The 23,836-nt window shown below is 42.3% G+C and overlaps 1 protein-coding gene across 6 annotated transcripts in view; it reads left to right on the top strand.

Moving 5' to 3' along the window:
- The window catches only part of nlgn3a (neuroligin 3a), a 291,438-nt gene that overhangs the window by 230,881 nt on the left and 36,721 nt on the right, over positions 1-23,836 (top strand). For all 6 annotated transcript variants that reach the window (XM_048544695.2, XM_048544697.2, XM_048544696.2 and 3 more), the window contains one exon: positions 13,349-14,138. In XM_048544695.2, coding sequence (XP_048400652.1) covers positions 13,349-14,138 — 790 coding nt within the window. The remainder of the gene's footprint in view (positions 1-13,348; positions 14,139-23,836) is intronic.

Below are 23,836 nucleotides of genomic sequence, written 5' to 3' on the forward strand. Positions count from 1 at the left end.
TCAGCCTTGGCATCCTAAATTGGCAGATGTTGCCCCTGAGCTTCAATTTCAGTTGTAATTCAATACTATACAATACCATTCACAACTCATACAAACGTACAAGTTAGAATCAAGTGTAGCCCACTTTGACCTTTGAACCTGCTGTACCATTAAGTAAGATCATGACTAATTTGATTTTAACCTGAAGTCGCATTCCCTGCATAGTCTCAGTAATCTTTCAACACTTTGCTTATTAGGAACCCATCTACCTCTATTTTAAAATATTTAAATTTCTGCTTTGACTGCATTTTTGATGAAGACAGCTCCAAAGACTTTTAACCCTCTGAGAGAAAAAGAATTCTCACCAACTTGTCTTAAATAGGCAGTATTTAAATCACAAACAGTGACCCCCAGTTCTAGATTTCCCCACCAGAGGAAGTATTTTTTCTAGGTGTACCCTGTCAAGATATCTCAGGATTATGTATGTTTCAGGAAGGTGATGGCCTAGTGGTATTAATCCACAAACTCCACTAATGTTCTGAGGAACTGGGTTTGAATCAGGCCGCTGTAGATGGTGGAATTTGAATTCAATAAAAAGAAATCTGAAATTAAGAATCTACTGATTACCATGAAATCATTGTCGATTGTTGGATAAAACTATCTGGTTCACTAATGTCCTTCAGGGAAGGAAATCTACTATACTCATCTGGTCTGGCCTACATGTGACTCCAGACCCACGGCAATATGGTTGACTCTCAATTGCTGACTGAAATGGCCTACCAAGCCATCCGATTGTACCAATCACAACAAAGTCTCAAAGAAATGAAACCAGATGAATCACCCGGCATTGACCTAGGCACCGGAAAAGACAGAGACAGCCCTGTTGACCCTGCAAAGTCCTCCTCACTAACATCTGGGGGTTAGTGCCAAAATTGGGAGAGCTTCCTCAGAGACTATACATGCAACAGCCTGGCATAGTCATACTCATGGAGTCATACCTTACAGACAGCAATGTCACCCTACTTGGATATGTCCTGTTTCACTGGCAGGGCAGACACGGTAGAGGAGGTGGCACAATGGTATACAGTTAGGCGGGAATTGCTCTCAGAATCCTCAACATTGACTCTGGACCCTATGAAGTCTCATGACTTCAGGTTAAACATGGGCAAGGAAACCTCCTGCTGATTGCTACATGCCTCACCTGATGATTTGGTACTCTTCCATGTTGAACAACACATGAGGATGGCAAGGGCACAAAATGTACTCTGAGTGCGAGCTTCAATCTCCACCACTAAGAATGGTTTGGCAGTGGTGCCACTGATCAAGCTGGTTGGATCCTAAAAGATATAGTTGCTAGACTGAGTCTGCGGCAGGTGGTGAGGGAGCCAACAAGAGGAAAATGTACTGGAACTCATCTTTACCAATTTTCCAGCTGCAGGTGCATCTGCCCATGACAATTCAGCAAGAGTGGCCACCGCACAGTGCTTGTGGAGACAAAGCCCTGCCTTCACATTGAGAACACTCTGCACCATGTTGTGTGGCACTATCAATGTGGTAAATTGGACAGACTTCAAACAGATCCAGCAACTCAAGGCTGGCCATCCATGAGGTGCTGTGGGCCATCAACAGCAGCAGAACTGTACTTCAGCACAATCTATCAACTCATTGTCTGACATATCCACCACTAAACCATTACCATCAAGCCAGGAGGTCAACCTTGGTCAATGGAGAGTGCAGGAGGGCATGCCAAGAGCAGCACCAGGCATACCTGAAGATGTGGTGTCAACCTGGTGAAGCCACAAAACAGGACTACCTGCACGCCAAACAACAAGTCATAGACAGAGCTAAGTGATCCCACAAACAACGGATCAAACCTAAGCTCTGCAGTTATACCACATCCAGTCATGAATGATGATGGACAATTAAACAATTCACTGGATGAGGCGAGGGTCCACAAATACCCCCTTCCACAATGATGGAAGGGCCTAGCACATCAGTGAAAAAGATAAGGCTGAAACATTCGCAGCAATCTTCAGCCAGAAGTGCTAACTGGATGACCCATCTCGACCACCTGCTGTGGGCCTTAGCATTACAGATACCAGTCGTCAGCTATTTCAGTTCACTCTGTCTGATATCAAAAAAAGGTTGGAGACCCTGAATACTGGAAGGGCTACAGGCCCAGAAAACATTCCAGCAATAGTACAGAATACTGGCGCTCCAGAACTTGCCGCTCCCTGAGCCAAGCTCTTCCAGTACAGTTACAATACTGGCATCCACTGACAATGTGGAAATTGCCCAGGTATGTCCTATATATATGAAAAGCAGAACATATCCAACTCGGTCAATTACCACTCCATCAATCTACTCTCAATCATCAGTAACGTGATGGAAATTGTCATCAACAGCGCTATCAAGCAGCGCCGGCTCAGCAATAACCTGCTCAGTGACGCCTAGTTTGGGTTCTGCCAGGGCCACTCAGCTCCTGGTCTCATTATAGACTTGGTTCAAACATGGACAAAAGAGCTGAATTCCAGAGGTGAGGTGAGAGTGGCAGCCCTTGACATTAATCAAGGCTACATTGACCAAGTGTGGCATCAAGGACCCCTCGCAAAACTGGAATCAATGGATATCAGGAGGCAAACTCTCCAGTGGTTGAAGTTATACCTGACAAATGGAAAGATGGTTACGGTTGTTGGAGGTCAATCATCTCAGCTCCAAGACATCTCTGCAGGAGTTGCTTAGGGTAGTGTCTTGGGCCCAATCATCTTCAGCTGCTCATCCATGACCTTCCTTCTATCATAAGGTCAGAAATGGGATATTGGCAGATGATTGCACAATGTTCAACACCATTTGCAACTCCTCTGATGCTGAAGGAGTCTAAGTTCAAATCAACAAGATCTGGACAATGTCCAGGCTTAGGCTGACAAGTGGCAAGTAATATTTGCACCACACAAATGCCAGGCTATGACCATCACCAATAACAGACAATCTAACCCCCACCCTTTGACATTCAATGGTGTTACCATCACTGAATCCCCCACTATCAACATCCTGTGGGGTTATTGTTGACCAGAAGCCCAACTGGACTCACTACATAAAAATGTTGGCTACAAATGCAGGTTAGAAGCTGGGAATACTGCGGTGAGTAACTCACCTCCTGATCCTTCAAAGCCTGCCCACTATCTCCCAGGCGCAAGTCAGAAGTGTGATGGAATACTCTCCATCTGCCTGGATGAGTGCAGCCCCAATGACACTAAAGTAGCTGGATTGGCACTACATCCACAAGCAACCACTCCTCCACCATCGACAATCAGTCGCAATAGTATGTACTATCTACAAGATGCACTGCAAAAGTTCACCTCAGATCCTCAGGCAGCACCTTCCAAACCCACAATCACTTCCATCTAGAAGAGCAAGAGAAGCAGGCATTTGGGAACACCACCACCTTCAAGTTCTCCTCCAAACCACTTACCATCCTGACTTGGAACTATATTGCCATTCCCTTACTGTCACTGGGTCAAAATCCGGAAATTCCCTCCCTAATGGCATTGTGGGTCAACCCACAGCAGGCTGACTACAGCAACTCAAGAAGGCAGCTCACCACCACCTTCTCAAGGACAACAATGGACGGGCAATAAATGCTGGCCAGCCAGCGATGCCCACATCCCACAAATGTATAAATTGAAAAACACTCAAGTCAAGTCTTATTCTCCTCGATTCCAGTGGACACAAGCTGAGTGTTGTGGCTCTAGTCGATGGTACTATGGAAGAAGTCAGATCCCAGACTCCAATCTGACTTGATAGATGATATGTTTTTTTTTAATTTTAGTTAACATCATTTAGATTAGTAATTCACTGAAACATAGTTACATGCCAAAGAGTTTTTATTCAACAACAGAACAGAAATTACTCATAAGAAAGAAAAAGAAACAAACCAAGCTATTTAAATATAGAACACAGATTGAAAGGTCTTAAGATACACAGCAAAACAAAGTCTCATCCCATTTCACAACGCTATCCATTACAAAGACTCAAATCCAGAGAAATTCACCCTCTATATCAAATCTTCAAGTTAGTCTTAATTTTCCTTGAATTTACTTATTCTCATTTCTAGGATGGGAACGGTATTTACTTCTGACTCCAGTCTTCTCCAAAACTGCTTGGAAGCTTTCAGTCTCTGGGTTTATTTAGCTTAAGATCACTCCTTTATTCTCATAAACCAAAAACAAGCTCATGGCCTTTAGTGATAACAAGGTGTAGAGCTGGATGAACACAGCAGGCCAAGCAGCATCAGAGCAGCAGGAAGGCTGACGTTTTGGGCCTAGACCCTTCTTCAGTGCTTGCCCCACATATTGTAAACATTCACAACAAAGCCAATCATTCATTAACAGTTTTGTAGCCCCTGACCTATCATGTTTTTAAAAAGAACTTCACAAAAGTAACTTACTCAGATTCCATGGTTTTTAAAATCCAGACTCCAAAACTGACGTAAACATGGTGCATATATATGTTTACATCGTACTCTTCTCATTATATCCTTACCTTAAGAAGAATGAAAATATATTCTAAACAGATATTTCAATTTCTCATCACAAAAGCTATGTTTAGCACAATTTCTACGTTATAATATCAGAATATACAATGATTTTCATGGCAACCATTCTTTATGTAAGTCAATTTCCTTCACATGTGCTCTTGATAAAACGTGAGCCATGGCATTGTCTTTTTCAGCAACAAAAATAATATTTAATTTGAACACCTGGAGGATTAAATTCCATTGAAATAACTATGTTACTGACCCAGAATTTCTCCCAAAATATCAAAAGATTATGATCTGTATAACTCAAAGCTTCTTCAGAGGCCTTTGTGATATAGATTTCAAACTGATATTCAGCCAACACAAGACTCGATGTCTTTCTCCCCACCAGATATTTCTATGGCTGTGCATTTAGCTTCTTCAAAGAAAAACTGACCAGAAATTCAATGCAAATTTTGTTGTGTCAAACAAAAACAGCACACAGACAAAACATGATTGTCATCAATAACCAGTTGCAACTGTTTTTCATAATTTAGTGCTGATAAAACTGGTGCAATTAAAGGAAAGTTTTCAGGTTGTCAAAAGTACTCTTACATTCTTGTGTCCATTCGAATGTTTGACCCTTTCCTAACAAGTTTGTCAAAGTGGGCTCTGTAGTGGCTATAGTTGGCTCGAACTTCCAATTCAATTCACTTATGCAAATATATTGCAAAACCTCCTTACTTTTCACTTCTCTCAGCACTACTTTGCCATGGCCACCAAGACAAATGAAGTTAGTCATTCTTGCTGTGTCAAATTCTCATTTTAACCATATTTACAACTACATTGACTCTATGTAGCCAAAGAAAGCAGCCATCTTGACTAGCACCCTATCCACCACCTTAAATATTCATTCCTTTTAATTCTGGAAGGCAGAGGTTGCACTGTGTATCAAATGCAAAAAGCACTGGGGTAACTCCCTCAACAGCAACTCCCAAAGCAGTAAGTTCAGCCATGCCATGACACCAGATGCACAGGAACATCACCACTTGAAAGTTGCACTTCAAATCTCATGTTATTATTTTAATTTGGAATGATAAAATTTCATCACTGTTACTGGGGCAAAATTCTGACACTCACTTTCCAAAAGTGCTGTGCATACCATCATCTTCTGAAGTACCTTTGCAAGTAGCAAGATATGTTGGCTTTTTAGGTAAAGTCAGAATCCCCATGAATGAATTAAAAAACTTTGAGACATTTTTCACTCCACTGTAAAGAATATATGGAGTATTTCAATACAACTGTAAGTAATATCATGTGCATACATAATACTTGATCATTTGTCAGTGCAGGCTTGGAGGGCCGAAGGGCCTGCTCCTGTCCTGTAATTTTCTTTGTTCTTTCTTTGTTCCATTAGCAGCTATCAATCTGTTCTGGCACTTAACTTAGTGTAACTTAGTTTTGTTTTGAAAGAGCCAATGTCTCAATTCCCAATGCAAGTTTCTGATCAACATATTCTGAACTTTTTCTTCTTTAACCTCTGAAATATCTTCTTCTGTTTTATTTGTTTTGAAGAAAGGTCCATGATTTATTGAAACACTAACTTTATTTCATCTTCACAACTGCTGGCAGCACTTTCTTTATTTCCAGCACTTTCAATTTTTATTTTAGATTTTCCAGCATCCACAGTGATGCTCCCCTCGAATTCCTTTCACCTATGATTTTACTAACAGAAAAGCCCAGACCAGCTATATAGCTTCAAACATTTCTCACTAGCTGTTGGCGTTCATATGTTGATAAAGCATCAGGCATCACTACCCATTCCTGGAAATCTCTATTTCAGATTGCACTAGTGAAATTTTGCATACTCATACCTTTGTCTGTAACATTCTCTCCTAGATAAAGTTCTGGTCATTTATTCAGAAGTTCAGATGAAGAATTAACTCCATCTTTCTGAACCAGAGTATAATGTATGTATTAGAGCATGGAAAATTATTTCATCTGCTGCTAGATCACATCCAATTTCACATACATAAAATAAGCCAGATTTGGTTGGCGAGCTCTTCAACAGTCAATGAGAAATGAAAATCTGAACTTTTTAGGATTAGGAAAAAGCTAAGACCTCAGAAATGAGCCACAGAAGCAAGATTTTCCACACACATTAGAAATTTGTGGAGAAGATCTGGGTTGTGACCAAAGTTCTTAGATCTTTAATGTGAAGGAATATAACAGCATTTGCAAATGGGAGCTAGGAATGAGAATGTGGAGAAGAGAAGTAAATCAAACGATAGAAAAAATATTGGCTTAAACATTAATATTTTAAACCGAAAAAGATTCAATGTTAGGCTGTTCATTAGAGCTGGGAACTGTAACTTGTTCAGATATCAGGGTTATAAGGTTCATGGTTTAGAAAGCTACTTATTATCAAAGCATCAACAAAAGGGATAATTTTCGATACAATATAAAATCGTCATTGGAATTTTTCCAGGTGAAGCCAATAAGATTGGTTGAAGGTTAATACCACAAACATACAATTACCTTTCATTTTATTACATTAAAGGAGTGATTTTAACTCTACCACTTGGTGGAAACTAGGATAGTAGGCTGATTTAATCACCCTTGTGACTTGTCTCTGATCTCTTGCTGTAATACCATTGTCTTGAACTTTAACCTATCTTGTATAAGGTAATCATTTTGAAGAGTTAATGTTTATTTTGCATTGAGCTCCATCTGATCTACTGGTGTCACACAGCCTTTGTGAATAGAGTTGAGTTCTGCACAAGAACCCAAATAGAGCAGATTTGTTCTGAACTGTTCCCTAGAGTCCTGAAGAAATATGCCTAGCAGGTTAACATAAATTGCACCTGCTGCAATGTAGTTAGCTACCTTGTCATGCATGACAAGTATCTCTTCGGTTTAGACTAACCACTGGCCTGTCCTATACCACTAATAGTTCAACAGGCGGTAAATCCAACACAGAAACAGGCAGGTTGGTGGCAGCAAACTACTGAAATCAGAATACCACACGTTGGCAGCAGCATCTGAAAACATGACATAGTGTCAATGTGGAACAGACCTACGAAATACTCACGTGCATATTCCAACTAAGCGTAAAGGCATCTTTGCAAAGCCGACCAAAACCTTTGCTTCAGACTGGAACCATCCTTTTCCCACCTCAGTGCTAAGTCTGATATGCTTTTCAGATTTGAAATCAACATCAGATACAACAAAAGGAAATAAGATAAAGTCCCGTTGTATAGGACATCAATAAATTTTAAAAATAATACCATGAAAACCAGGAAATAGATGTCAAATTCCGCTAAACTGAGCTTTAAAGTCCTTTAGACAAGATATCGAGGAAGACCAGGAAATGCATATTTTGAATGCTTTAAAGTTTTGTGAAAGATTAAGTTAAAGATGGAGGTGGGAGACAAGCATGGTGAACATTACAGTGAGCATGCAAGATAGTGGAAAAGAATGTAGCTCCATATGTTTGGAAAGTCAATTAATATTGACAAAATACAGACACAAAGGTTGTTGGCAGAAACAAAGAGAGAAGGATCAAAGACAAAAAGTACAACATTTGCTTACCTGATGACAAGCTTTATCATGTATCACGATGGTCAATGTGAGAAAGCTGCTACAAGAGAAATAATAGAAAAGTTTTAAACTCTGGGTAGGTTTGGGCTTTATGACCAAGGAAGGGATACTTTCTTGTTACAGAAGAGGAAACCTAGTTATGTAGAGACAGTCGCACCCCCAAATCAACATAATAAGTGGCTTTGGAATTGTAATTAGTGAGATTCAGTAAGCAAACAGTGTAGTTGTTCCACCACAGCTATAATCCACAAATATCAGTAAAGTGTTACTTGCTTATTGTGGGAGGGATATTTGTCACTGGGGAGGATTTTTTTTTAAATGTATTCTTTCGTGTGATATGTACATTGTCAGCAAGGTTACCATTCCTAATTGCTCATGAACTAAGTGACCTACCAGGACATTTCAGAGAGCAGTTATCAATCTATAGTGTCAGTCTAAGTCTGAAGTCACTTGTATGTTTTATAACAGTTGAAGTGAGATTTTAAACCTTACCTCTAGAGCATTAACCTGGACCTCTGGATTTTCAGCACTACACCACTATTTTACCCCAGCTTTCTCATTGACAACTTTCTCACCCATAACAGCATTTTACCAAAAGTTTCAAAATAAACAGTTGAACAGCTGTTGTGGTGCACTGGTAGTATCCTGGCCAGAAGGTCAGGCTCAAGTCCCATCTGTGTGAGAAATGTGTTGCAACGTATCTGAATATGTTGACTCAAAATACTTAAAAATCAAACATTCTTGAAATAGCCTCAGCAGTCACATGACAATCATTTTGTGCTTATTTGAATATGTAGCACTATCATATCCAAACTCGAGTATCCAATTTCTGTTCTAAAACTAACAAGAATTTTGATTGTCCTGGGTTTCTGAAAGAGAGGTCATTTTTATTGATCAGTAACAGCTACAATGAAATCACCTTCTTTTGAAGCTCACAGCTCTAAGCAAAAGTGTAATTGCAGTGCTTCAGAAAGGAGAGGCAGTCAGTCTCATTAAATAAATCATTAACAATTGGAAACTATTGGGAATTGGGAAAATTCAGGCCTTTCTAATCCAATTAATTATGAATGTGACATTTATGCCATAAATGTGTAATGCTTGTTAATCCCTTAATAATCTTAGTCATTTAAAGAAAGAAAGCAACATTGTAGGTGAACATTGTGAATGTAAAATGCCTCTTAGCTTCCTAGTGTTGATGTAATTGGCTGTTTTGGGATCAGACATTTTTATCTCATTAAAGCAAAAAAAGGGCACATCCTGCTGACATCAGTGAGCAGTGTTTCATGAACAATCGTTAAAACTTGTGGTTTAAACCAACAGTTTCAATTTACAAGCTGTTGTATGTTCTTCTTAACGTATTATTATGTATCTATTTCAGTATAACTTATAATAGTTTCCACAACTCTATAATTCCTGGTTCAAATGGTAGAGTCACAAATAGAATGATCAAACTTACAAAAAGAGACATTTTCTAAAATGCATATTTTATGTACATCTATAAATTCATCGGAACAGTAAAACAATGAAACAGGAAGCAAATCAGAAGCTAAAGATAGCGAGAGGAAGCACAGGGCCAGTGATTGGACATAGGGTCCATATTCCAGTGAAGGTGTATAGCCATCTCATTTCCACAGTCATTTTATAAAATTGAAAGGCCCTCACGTTTGCTCTGTCTCTATACTCTGCAGGGAGTATGAGCAAAATTTTGCTGAAGGTGTATGTGCAGCCAGTTTTCTGTTCCTTTTAAAGGGAAGCTGCATTGAGTAACAAAAAACTGTTACTGCTGTAGTTCGTGGGAAAATAGAAGGCCAGGTCAGAGACGAGGCCGCAGAATTACAGAAGCAGCTTTGGAAGCATGAATGCTGGAAGCAGACAGGAGGAAACGGGCATTATTTCTGTGAAGAGTCTAGGACGCCCTCAAAGACAAACTTCAAAAGGAAGTTGAAACAGATGGTCAACAAGGCCAATTCCCTGTATGAATAAAAGAAATTGGCAGCAGTGTCACTATAGGTCCAAGATCAGTGAATGCATCTTTTTGTTCTGATTTTTTTTTCTTTTCAGACACCCAGAACTGTAGTCTGTCCAGCAACAGCAACCACAGGTAGTGGAGGTAGAGAACAATAGATTGGAGATGGTAACATAATGGGGAGAGACGGTATAATAGTGGGGAGAGAAGGTTGCATATTGACAGTGTTACTCAACTAATAATCATAACGCTCTGGAGACAGGGGTTCAAATCCCACCATGTTATCTACTGAAATTAAAATTCATCTGATAAATCTAGAACTGAAAGCTAGTGCCAGAAATGGTCGCCATGAAATGGTCATCGAGTATTGTAAAAAATCTGGTCTGGTCCACTAATGTAATTCAAGGAAGGAATGTTCCCACCTGGTTTGGCCCACATGCAACCTTCTCTCCCCACTATTATACTGTCTCTCCCCATTATGTTACCATCTCCAATCTATTGGCCCACATGTGAATTCAATGTGGATAACTCTGAACTCCACTTTGAAATGACCTAGAAAATCACTCAGTTCAAATGCAATTAGGAATAGACAACAAATGCTGGCCTTGCCAGCAATGCATGCATTTCACAAAAGAGTAAAGAAAAGAAACAGCGTGCCACTGATGAAGCGGCCCTGTCAGCTAATTTGGCATTTGTAGCCAGCAGCCAGGAGACTAACACTACGTGTACCTTGGAAGCCTGTATGAACTATAACTGGGCTGCAATCATTCAGGGCTTAAAGCGTGGTTCATCTGCCATCCTGTTGGAGGGTGAATTAAAGTACAGAAAGCTCAGGTACAGAAAACCCTGTATGATCCAAGATACAGGAGAATGATGATCAGGAGCTCAGTGTTTATTGCCCACCCCCTGATTGTCCTTGAGTAGGTGGTGCTGGTGAGCTGCTGCAGCCCATGTGATGTAGGGAGCTCCAGATGCAGTGACATTGAAGCAACAGCAATTTATTTCCAAGTCAGGATAGCGTGCATTAGGCGTTATATAGCACCTTTCACAAGCACTGGCTTTTCCAAAGTGCTTCATTGCCAGTTAGTAGCTAGTAACAATGTTAGGGAGGCCACATAGCCAATTTACACACGGTAAGCTCCCACAAGCAGCGCTGTGGTAAGGACCAGATAATGTTTTTACGATATTGATTCAGGGAGAGCAATAGTCAGACCACCAATAATAATTCTCCAGATTTTTTTTCACAATTGTCCTAAAATATGTACATTTACCTGGGAGATCAGACATTACCTCAGTTTGATTTGTTATCTAAAAGAGGGAGCTTTCAAAAATGCAACGTACAGTCAGTACAGAGTTTCTGTCTGGCTACATTTTCTACAGTGTTTGCACTTCAAAACTATGCAGTTGGCTGTAAAATATTTTGGAATGTTTGGTGGATTTTGTGCTCAAATCCTAAGTGAGCCTTGAATTTAGAACTCTATAACTTAGAAGTAAGAACACAACTCCACCATTCTTGGCACTTGGAGTTAGTGATGCTCCTGTGTGCCTCTGTCCCTTGCCTTCCCAAGTAGTAAAGGGTGCAGGTTTGGCAAGTGTGACCGAAGAAGTCTGGGGGAGGTTTTGCAGCCATTGTGTACTTGTGGAGTAAATCATTAAGCTGGTGGATGAAGTGCTGATCAAAAGGGCTGCTTTATTCCATCTGGTCGCAGGTTTCTTAAGTATAGTTGAACCATACTCATCCAGTGACCCATCACATTCCAGATTTGAGTGTTGTAAACAGTGGAAATGGTTTGGGGAATCATGCTGAATAAATCACTGAGAATTAGGGTATCTGACATGGCATTTGCATGGCTGGTGCAATTAATTTTCTGTGATAAACTCCAGGATGGTGATACAGACTGTATTTTTGGGGAGGGTGGGTTGGGAGACAAGGGTTTGGAATTCAGTGTTTCAATGTATTAATGCAGTTGAATATAAAGACAAATTAATTTGTCTGCCTCTTGGTTTAGATGACCATTGCCCAGTAATTGTGCGGCATGAATGTTATCGTCACTGATTGGCACAAGCCTGAATGTTGACTCACCTTGCACCCTGTTCCACATTCCCCACTCACCTGGCACCCTGCCCCACCTTCCCCACTCACCTCGCACCCTGTCCCACCTTCCCCACTCACCTTGCACCATGTCCCACCTTCCCCACTCACCTCGCACCCTGTCCCACCTTCCCCACTCACCTGGCACCCTGTCCCACCTTCCCCATTCACCTTGCACCATGTCCCACCTTCCCCACTCACCTGGCACCCTGTCCCACCTTCCCCACTCACCTCGCACCCTGTCCCACCTTCCCCACTCACATTGCACCATGTCCCACCTTCCCCACTCACCTTGCACCCTGTCCCACCTTCCCGACTCACCTTGCACCTGTCCCACCTTCCCCACTCACCTGCTACTCCCACATTACCTTGCATACTTAGCTTTTTTGCAGAAGTTCGTCAAAGTGGCCGCTACTGTCACTGAACATTTCAAACCGACAAATACCACTGCTGCTAAAAGGGCATGGTTTCAACCATTTTTGTTCTGAAGAAAGGTCCAGACCCGAAACATCAGCTTTCCTGCTCCTCTGATGCTGCCTGGCCTGCTGTGTTCTTCCAGCTCCACTCCTTATTATCTTAGACTACAGCATTGGCAGTTCCTACTATTTCTTGGTCTCAGCCACTACTTTTTCTGCTGTTGGCTGTCAGAGCTTCTAAACAGATCTCTGCTCTCTTGTCATTAGCAGGAGACTCCTGTCCAGGAATTTCCAGATTACAAGTCATCTAAATGTATCTGTACATTTTTTTTAAAATTTCATCAGGGCTGGAAATAGGGTTTGTTCAAAATCAGTTCTGATGAAGAATCAATGGACTTGAAATATTAACTGTGTTTTCTCCCCACAGCTACTGCAGACCTGCTGAGTTTCTCTAGCAATTTCTGGTTTTGTTATAGATCGCCAACATCTGCAGTTTTTGTTCTATTTTATTTGTTCAGAATTTCTGGGCCATTATGGATAAATGATTGAGGGGATTGGGCAGTTACACTTATTTAAGTTGATCTATCTGTCGTGTGACTTCGTGATAACCAGGTTATTTTGTGATGGCTTTATAATTTGTGCCTCCATCTGTTTAAGTCACTTAACATGTTGTCAGACTTTTCAAAGATAATATGTGCTTTCAGCCTCCTTAATAAATCAAATTATTTGTGATATAAAATGTGGTTGTGCAACATTATGCTCTCTGATTTTGTCTTCAGGACTTTTCCAAAGAGCGATTATTCAGAGTGGATCAGCCTTATCCAGTTGGGCAGTGAACTACCAACCAGCTAAGTACACAAGACTACTAGCAGAAAAGGTGGGCTGCAACATGCTGGACACCCTTGACATGGTGGACTGTCTGAGGCAGAAATCCTTCAAGGAGCTTGTGGAACAGGACATCAAGCCAGCCCAGTATCATGTTGCATTTGGCCCAGTCATCGACGGAGATGTTATTCCAGATGATCCTGAAATTCTGATGGAGCAGGGAGAGTTTCTAAATTATGACATCATGTTGGGAGTCAATCAGGGAGAAGGATTCAAATTTGTGGAATGGATAGTGGATCACGATGATGGGATATCTGGAAGTGACTTTGATTTCACTGTTTCAAAGTTTGTGGATAACCTTTATGGCTACCCTGAGGGTAAGGATACGCTTCGGGAAACAATTAAATTCATGTACACTGACTGGGCAGACCGTGATAATCCTGAGACGCGGCGGAAAACCTTGGTTGCTCTGTTTACTGACCATCAGTGGGTTGAGCCTGCAGTGGTGACAGCTGATCTGCATGCACGCTATGGCTCTCCAACATATTTCTACGCCTTCTACCATCACTGTCAAAGTGACATGAAACCAGCCTGGTCTGATGCATCGCATGGTGATGAAGTACCCTATGTCTTTGGAATCCCCATGGTTGGACCAACTGATCTATTCCCGTGCAATTTTTCCAAAAATGATGTGATGCTGAGTGCAGTTGTCATGACATACTGGACAAATTTTGCCAAAACAGGGTAAGCAGCCTATTTATTTCAGCTATTATTTCGTGATTGTCAAGGATGCAATAAGAACACCAACTGATGCATTTAGAAATATGCATGGAGAACATACTCCCTTTGCAAGATAACAAAGTGTGGAGCTGGATGAACACAGCAGGCCAAGCAGCATCTCAGGAGCACAAAAGCTGATGTTTCGGGCCTAGACTCTTCATCAGAGAGAAGGGTCTAGGCCCGAAATGTCAGCTTTTGTGCTCCTGAGATGCTGCTTGGCCTGCTGTGTTCATCCAGCTTCACACTTTGTTATCTTGGATTCTCCAGCATCTGCAGTTCCCATTATCTCTGATACTCCCTTTGCACTTAGTTTAGCACAGCATTGTAAGAGCTCCCTCTGCTGACTGATTGAAAAAGAATGCATTACAAGCACTGAGTCCAAGAGATGAAGAGGCCACTGGGGTTAAAGTTCAACTTTACTGCACCAAGCCAATGGCCATAAAACAGGCAATGCATTGACACATTTAAGAATGACTAACAATGTGCCATATTTGTGCAGATACTCATAGTATTGTTCAACATAACAGCACCTATTTGGGCAACAACGGAGATTGTCTAAAATAACTGCAGGCCTCATTTCAATATCAAAATTGAATTGTTGAGCCCAGAATTCAGTCCCAAATTCATCTCACATGCATGTTTATCTCAACCCATTTCTAAAATCTGTTTTATGTAATCAAATTTTGAAGTACCTTGTGACTGCTCTTCTAGGTTCTGTGGCATGTGTCTACAGACTCAGTTTGGGTTGAGGTCCAAAACAAGAAAGGAGCAGACACCTTGTTGGGGTTGCTTTACAGACCCCCTAGCAGTTGCAGAGAGGTAGAGGATCAGATTGGGAGGCAGATACTGGAAAGGCACAGAAGTCACAGGGCTGTAGTCATGGGTGACTTCAACTTTCCAAATATTGATTGGAAACATTTTAGTTGTAATAGTTTTTCTGGAGCGGATTTTGCCCAATGCGTTCAGGAAGGATTCCTGACACCATATGTAAATAGACCAACACAAGGAGAGCCCACTTTGGATCTGATGCTTGGCAATAAACTGGGCCAGGTGTTAGACCTATTGGTAGGAGAACATTTTGGTGGTAGCGATCATAACTCTGTTACTTTTACAATAGACATGGAAAAGGATAGCAGGGTAAGATTTCTAATTGGGGAAGGGTAATTACAATTCAGTTCGGCAAGAACTGGTAACATAAATTGGGAACAGATGCTTTCAGGGAAGAACACTATTGAAATGTGGAGATTGTTTAAGGAATGCATGCCACATGTGTTCGATATGTTTGTCCCTAGCAGGCAGGGAAGATGTGGTTGAGTGAGGGAGCCTCGGTTTTCAAGAGAGGTTGACCGACTGGTTAAGAGGAAGAAGGATGCTTATGTAAGGTTTAGAAAACAAAGAATAGAAAAGGCTGTAGAGAGATACAAGTTATCCAGGAAGGAGCTGAAAAAAGAGAGTAGAAGATCTTTAAGGGGGCATGAGAAAACCTTGGCAGATAGGATCAAAGAAAACCCCAAGGCTTTTTACACTTACATGAGAAAAAAAAGAATGACTAGAGAATCCGCCTAGCCGAACTCGTCCTCACCCTCAACAACTTCTCTTTCGATTCCTCCCACTTCCTACAGACTAAGGGGGTGGCCATGGGCACCCGCATGGGCCCCAGCTATGCCTGCCTCTTTGTAGGTTACATGGAACAGTCCCTCTTCCGCACCCACACAGGCCCCAAACCCCACCTCTTCCTCCGTTACATTGATGACTGTATCGGCGCCGCCCCTTGCTCCCCAGAGGAGCTCGAACAGTTCATCCACTTCACCAGCACCTTCCACCCCAACCTTCAGTTCACCTGGGCCATCTCCAGCACATCCCTCACCTTTCTGGACCTCTCAGTCTCCATCTCAGGCAACCAGCTTGTAACTGATGTCCATTTCAAGCCCACCGACTCCCACAGCTACCTAGAATACACCTCCTCCCACCCACCCTCCTGCAAAAATTCCATCCCCTATTCCCAATTCCTCCGCCTCCGCCACATCTGCTCCCACGATGAGGCATTCCACTCCCGCACATCCCAGATGTCCACGTTCTTCAAGGACCGCAACTTGCCCCCCACAGTGGTCGAGAACGCCCTTGACCACGTCTCCTGCACTTCCCGCAACACATCCCTCACAGCCCACCCCCGCCACAACTGCCCTTAGAGGATCCCCCTCATTCTCACACACCACCCCACCAACCTCTGGATACAACGCATCATCATCCGACACTTCTGCCATCTACAATCCAACCCCACCGCCCAAGACATTTTTCCATCCCCACCCTTGTCTGCTTTCCGGAGAGACCACTCTCTCCGTGACTCCCTTGTTTGCTCCACATTGCCCTCCAACCCCACCACACCTGGCACCTTCCCCTGCAACCGCAGGAAGTGCTACACTTGCCCCCACACCTCCTCCCTCACCCCTATCCTAGGCCCCAAGATGACTTTCCATATTAAGCAGAGGTTCACCTGCACATCTGCCAATGTGGTATACTGCACCCACTGTACCCAGTGTGGCTTCCTCTACATTGGGGAAACCAAGCAGAGGCTTGGGGACCGCTTTGCAGAACACCTCCGCTCGGTTCGCAGTAAACAACTGCATCTCCCAGTCGCAAACCATTTCCACTCCCCCTCCCATTCTTTAGATGACATGTCCATCATGGGCCTCCTGCAGTGCCACAATGATGCCACCCGAAGGTTGCAGGAACAGCAACTCATATTCCGATTGGGAACACTGCAGCCCAATGGTATCAATGTGGACTTCACCAGCTTCAAAATCTCCCCTTCCCCCACCGCATCCCAAACCAGCCCAGTTCGTCCCCTCCCCCCACTGCACCACACAACCAGCCCAGCTCTTCCCCTCCACCCACTGCATCCCAAAACCTGCCCAGCCTGTCTCTGCCTCCCTAACCTGTTCTTCCTCTCACCTATCCCTTCCTCCCACCCCAAGCCGCACCTCCATCTCCTACCTACTAACCTCATCCCACCTCCTTGACCTGTCCGTCTTCCCTGGACTGACCTATCCCCTCCCTGCGTCCCCACCTATACTCTCCTCTCCACCTATCTTTTCTCTCCATCTTCGGTCTGCCTCCCCTTCTCTCCCTATTTATTTTAGAACCCTCTCCCCATCCCCCTCTCTGATGAAGGGTCTAGGCCCGAAACGTCAGCTTTTGTGCTCCTGAGATGCTGCTGGGTCTGCTGTGTTCATCCAGCCTCACATTTTATTATCATGACTGGAGAAAAGGTAGGGCCAATCAAGGATTGTCAAGGGAATTTGTGCACAGAGCCTAAAGAGATAGGAGAGGTGCTTACCGAATAGTTTTCTTCAGTATTCACAACTGAGAGGAACCTAGGTGTAGACAAGGACAGTGTAAAATTGGCTGGTAGGCTAGGGAAGGTCAATGTTAGTAAGGAAGATATACTAGGAATTCTGAGGAAGTTGAAGATAGATAAGTCCACCAGGCCTGATGGGATTTATCCAAGGATTCTTTGGGAAGCGAGGGAAGAGATCGCAGGGTCTTTGGCGATGATCTCTTCGCCCTCACAGTCCAGGGGTATAGTGCCAGAAGATTGGAGAGTGGCAAACATCATTCCCTTGTTCAAAAAAGGGAATAGGGATAGCCCCGGAAATTACAGGCCAGTTAGTCTTACATCAGTGGTGGGCAAATTATTGGAAAGGGCTCTGAGAGATAGGATTTCTGATCACTTTGGAAAGACACAGCTTGATTTATGATAGTCAGCATGGATTTGTGAGGGGTAGACCATGCCTCACAAACCTTACTGAATTCTTTGAAGAGGTGACGAAACACGTGGATGAACGTGGAACAGTGGATGTGGTACACATGGATTTAAGTAACCGTTTGATAAGGTTCCCCATGGTAGGCTCATGCAGAAGGTAAGGAGGCATAGGATAGGGGGAAATGTGGCAGATTGGGTTCAGAATTGGCTGACTCTTAGAAGACAAGGGATGGAAATGGACAGAAAATATTCAACATGGTGCTCAGTTACAAGTGGTGTAATGCAAGGATCTGTCCTGGGTCCTCTTCTATTTGTGATTTTTATAAATGATTTGGATGAAGAAGTGGAAGGGTGGATTAGTAAGTTTCCGGATGCTATGAAGTGCGTCGTGTTGTGGACGGTGCGGACAGTTGTTCTAGGTAACAAAGGGACCTTGATAGGATGCAGAGCTGGACTGAGAAGTGGCAGATGGAGTTTAACCCTGAAAAGTGTGAGGTGATTCATTTTGGAAGGACAAACTTGAAAGCAGAATGCAGGGTTAACGGAAAGATTTTTGGCAGTGGGGAGGAGCAGAGGGATCTTGGGGCTCATGTTCACAGTTCCCTGAGAGCTGCCACCAGGTGGATAAGAGTTGTTAAGGAGGCGTATGATGCGTTAGCTTTCATTAATAGAGGCATTGAGTTCAAGAGCTGTGAAGTTATGCCCCAGCTATACAAAAGCCTGGTTCGGCCACATCTGGAGTACTGTGTCCAGTTCTGGTTGCCTCATTACAGGAAAGATGTGGAAACGTTGGAAAAGGTCCAGAGGAGATTTACCAGGATGTTGTCTGGAATGGAGGGAAGGTCTTACAGGAAAGGTTGAGAGAGCTAGGGCTTTTAGAACAATGAAGGATGAGAGGTGACTTGATAGAGGTGTAGAAAATGAGCAAAGGTACAGATAGAGTGGACAGCCAGAGACTTTTTCCTAGGATGGAGATAGCTATTACAAGGGGGCATAGTTTTAAAGTGAGTGGAGGTAGATATAGGGGAGACGTCACAAATAGGTTCTTTACTCAGAGAGCGTTCGGGGCGTGGAATGCACTGCCGGAGAGGGTAGTGGAGTCAGCCTCTTTCAGGGCATTTAATTGGCTATGAGATAGGCATATGGATGGTAGCTAAGGTAGGGATGAAGGTTAGATAGACCTTAGGATTAGGGTAAAAGTTCAGCACAACATTGTGTGCCAACGGGCCTGTACTGTGCTGTACTTTTCTATGTTCTATGTTCTATAACAGCTCAAATATACCACGACAGGGTGTGGACAATAACCAGGTGGTAATCAATTTTAAACACGCCTTAATGTGGATCCAGCAGGAGCAGGGCTGCCTCACTTCAAACGTCAGCATTCTGCTTCCTGAACTTCTCCACAGTCATGGTCAACATCAGAAACAGATGAAACTGGGTCCTGAGATCCTGACAGGAGTCTGGTACTCCAGTTAATTGGTTATTTTTATGTAAAGCCAGATAGTGTCAGTAGGTTAGTTCAATGTTGAATGAATATCTGTGTAAAGCCATATTCTGCTCTAACCTGACATCCACTGAAGCGCATGTTGGCAAAAAGTTTACATCTTGATAAGAGTGGAAATCCTACCTGATGTTGCTCGCTTTACTTTTGAGGAAGATTATTACTTTTAGCCTCTCTGTTGTCATCCCTTTGGAGGTCAATAAATACAGAACTCTAGGTGATAATTCTCAATTATCAACTTAGCATAATTGGTTATTGGAGCGGGGTTGGAGGTGTTGGTCTGGGTGCAACTTGGGCTGCAGTGCTACAAAATTGTATTTCTGCTAACCTATCCAGTTCTGGTGTTTTAATTCTAGTTCTAGCTAGAGGCCAAGCACTAATCTATGCTTCCAAAAATCAAGAGGGTCTCAGAACTATAGGTATGTGGTGAGTAGAAGCAGCTTCTGATGTCCATGTTTGAGCAAAATTAGAAAACATTTATGAAAAAGTGTGACTTGTGACAATAGGGTACACAAGCTTAGTCAAGTATCTGGGTAAAATGTACCACCTACGTTTAGGTGCAACTTATGACTGCCGGAAACAAGACTAAACCCACTAGAATAATTAACAATGAATACCAACTAATTCAATGTCATATTGACAGTACAAGTACAGGACCCTCAGAGAAAGCTTTATTCTCAGATTTACAGAACCTGACAGTTTCGTTTGTGAGTAAGGATATTATTGCGATTTGTTTTGTTCGGTAGCTACATTATAAATGTTACTCAAGAAAGTGCTTCAGTTCATTGCCACAATTTTTATTTTAGTCAGCTGTTTGCCTAGCTTCTGGCGGGCTTCATTTGTAATTTTACTGGCTAGGCATTGCACATTGCCTTTGTACAGATTTTAACTTGTATTGCAAAAGTGTTTGAAGTTATTTATCGTGTGCATGTCAACGTTTGAGATTTATTTCCTATCTGAGATTTTAGTTAATTAAGATATTGCTATCAAATTAAATATGTCAAACAGGGGATTAATTCTGCACTAAGCTATCTGGTAATATGGTTTAAATCTAGTAGCTATACTCAGCTGAAGGACTTAACCAAAGAGTGTGCCTTAAGTACCACATCAAATGGAAGAAAAAATTAATGTTGGAATGCAAGCAGTAAGGATGACAGAATCCTCAAAGGGATGCTTGACAATGAAATATAAAGTCAGAAAATGTGAGGTTATGCACTTCGTCAGAAAGAATAGAGGAATTGAATATTATTTAAATGAAGAAAGATTGCAGGACGCTGCAGCACTGAAAGATTTTGGGATTCTCATGCATGATCGCAAGAGGCTAGCATCTAAGTTTGCAGGTAATAGGGAAGGTAAATAAGAATGTTGGCCTTTATTTCAAAGGGAATTAAATATAAAAGTTCTGCTAAAACTGCAAGGCACTAGTGAGATCACAGCTGGAATACTGTGAACTGTTTTGGGCCCCTGATCGAAAGAAATCTGTACTGACATTGGAGACACTCCAAAGAAGGTTAGCTAGATGACCTGGGTAAACCACAGGTTTGAATGTATTTTCTTGAAAGGCGAGGTTAAATAGTTTGGGCTTGTACTCATTGGAGTTTAGAAGAATGAGGGGAAACCTTATTTAAACATTTAGCATTCGTAGGGAACTTGACAAGGTAGATGCAGACAGGTTGTTTCCCCTTGCATGAGCCTGGGACCAGTCAACGTGATTGCACCTTACAGGATCACCCAATTAAATCAAAGATAAGGAGGAATTTATTCTCTTAAAAGGCAGTGAATCATTGGAATTCTTGACTGCAGAGGCTTTATGAGGCTAGATCATTAAATTGATTCAAGGCTGAGGTGCACAGATTTTTTAAAGAGCAAGAAAATCAAGAGTTATGGGAGTAAAAGCAGGACAGTGGAGTTGAGAATTATCACACCAGCCATAATCTCATTCAGTGGCTTAACAGACTCAATGGTCTGAATGACCTACTTCTGCTCCTGCTCAGGTCATCAAATTGTACGAGGACAGTTGCAAGATGACAACATCCAAGATGCACAAGAGGTTAAAACCTTAAAGTTTTGCTATTGTTCAACTAGATGAGGCAGCAAAGATTTTTGATTTAACAGCAAAGCCATGAGATTCACTTTTAGATAGTGAGAAATGTGATTTCAAAGTGTGAAAGGATTGTAGAAAATAAAAGTAATACTGTGATAAGATGTGCCTGTGAAGAGAAGAATTGTGTCATTTTTGGATCTTACATCATGTTTCTCATGACAAATCTTGATTTTCAGAAAGAAGCTTCATTTCTAAATAGAGATAGTAAGAACTACAGATGCTGGAGTCGGATTGACACAGTGTGGAGCTGGAGGAACACAGCAGGCCTCCTCTACATTGGGGAGACCAAGCAGAGACTCAGAGACCGTTTTGTAGAGCGCCTGCATTCTGTTCGTGACAAATGACGACACCTTCCTCTTCAAATCACCCTCCTACTCCCTGGGCCTCCTGGGCTTCTTCCAGTGTCACAATGATGCCACAACTGAGGAGCAGCACTTCATATTCTGCCTCAGGAGTCTACAGCCCAATGGTCTCAATGTGGACTTTACCAGTTTCGAAATCTCCCTACCCCGGCCTCATCCCATGACCAACCCTCCCTCCCGCCCCTCCTCCCTGACCTGACACAAGCTGTCCTTCTTGTCTCCCACCTAATCATCCCCCTCACTTCACTGACGAATCCCCACCACTGCCTGCCTGCACTCACCTGTCACCATCCCACCTACCTACCCCAGACCCACCCCTCCTCTCTCTATTTGTTTCTGAGCTCCCTTCTCCCTCTCCCGTTTCTGAAGAAGAAGGGTCCCAACCCAAAACATCAACTTTCCTGCTCCTCTGATGCTGACTGGCCTGCTGTGTTTCTCCAGCTCCACACTGTATTATCTTCATTTCTGAATACTACTCTACATCCTGTTACTGTGGATGGGTAAGGTATTTCAAAACTTTAAGTGACACATGAAACCAGCTGTCTTGTGCTATTATTGAGCAATGGTGGCAATCACCACTGACAGGATGCTGTTGTCAAGCCATAAAGGCATTCGTTTTACTATCACTGCCTGATGCTAGGTGTTTAGGCCATATTACCCAAAGATTAACTGATCAGGCAGCCGTGTCTCTTCAAGCATTCAAAACAGTCAAGTACTGACTGTACACAAACAGCCGGCACTCGCAAAACTCTAAGCACTATGCCCAACCTTGGATATAATTCTGCAAAATTGGCTAACAAATGCTGAATAGCTCTGAGTGTGCTAAGAATTATACTGAAAGCCAATTCACAATCTTCAGTTGGGTATGCTTGTGTATACATGTATTAATACACAGGGCCCTGTTCGTTGCAAACAGAAAGATCATTCACACATACTACACCTGTTTCTACTAAACAAGAAGTAGCCATTCTTGGGCTTATTCTCCAGGGCAATGTCTTTATCAATCAGACCAATCAACCTGAGATAGCAAGAACTGCAGATGTTATAGTCAGAGAAAACACAATATAGAGCTGGAGGACCAATCAACCTGCCTGGTTTATTTTACTCAAGACAATTAATTGTCATTCATAACGTAACTTGCACTTTCTCTGTGGCAATGCCTTCACATGATTGATTTGCAAACCAATCAGTGCTCTGTTATACAATACAAACATGTTATTTCCTTTACCTTGGTACTCTCATGAATTTTCCTGATGAGTGCAAGATAAAAAGCATTGACAAAATCTATCTTTTTCAGCATTCTCAATTTTTATTTTTTTCCAAGATATTGAATGTCTGTAAAGCCAAAGCTAATACCCATCCTACATTACCTCAGAGAGTGCTAGTTAATCATATTTAAATGAGGTTTACAACTGAATAGCTTCTGGCAGGATCAATGCCTTAATGGCAACATTCTCTTGCTGAAGAACATCAATAAACCAGTCGAGATAGTACAACAGTCAACAAATGTTGAGGTCATTTTAGTTCTGATACAAAGCCACAAATGACTAGAATTCATTGTATTCACTTTCTCAAGATGCTGTCCAATCACTATTTTTCTGTTTTCTTTCACCATTTGTGTGTAACCAGAAATTGAATTGCAGTCAAAAACTGCAAAACTAAGTAATGGCTCAGATTTTCCTTCAATGTTGGTGCTGTGCGCGTTGCTGATGTGTGTGAAAATTACTGCAGCAACTGTATTGTGATTTCAGCTGGGACTTCTGATTAAAGCCATGTTCAAGGAAGACCAGTATTGTGCAGAAGTTAGGTGAAGATAGGTTACCATCCTTTTTATGCCATTGGCTGCCATATTCAGCTCAGAGTTTAAAAATCTTGAGTCTTTTTGTCAGGTTAATGGGTGGATGAGTGAATCAGTGACTGGGTGGATGAGTG

This window comes from Stegostoma tigrinum, chromosome 15 (assembly GCF_030684315.1).
Source record: "Stegostoma tigrinum isolate sSteTig4 chromosome 15, sSteTig4.hap1, whole genome shotgun sequence".
Classification (NCBI taxonomy): Eukaryota; Metazoa; Chordata; class Chondrichthyes; order Orectolobiformes; family Stegostomatidae; genus Stegostoma; species Stegostoma tigrinum.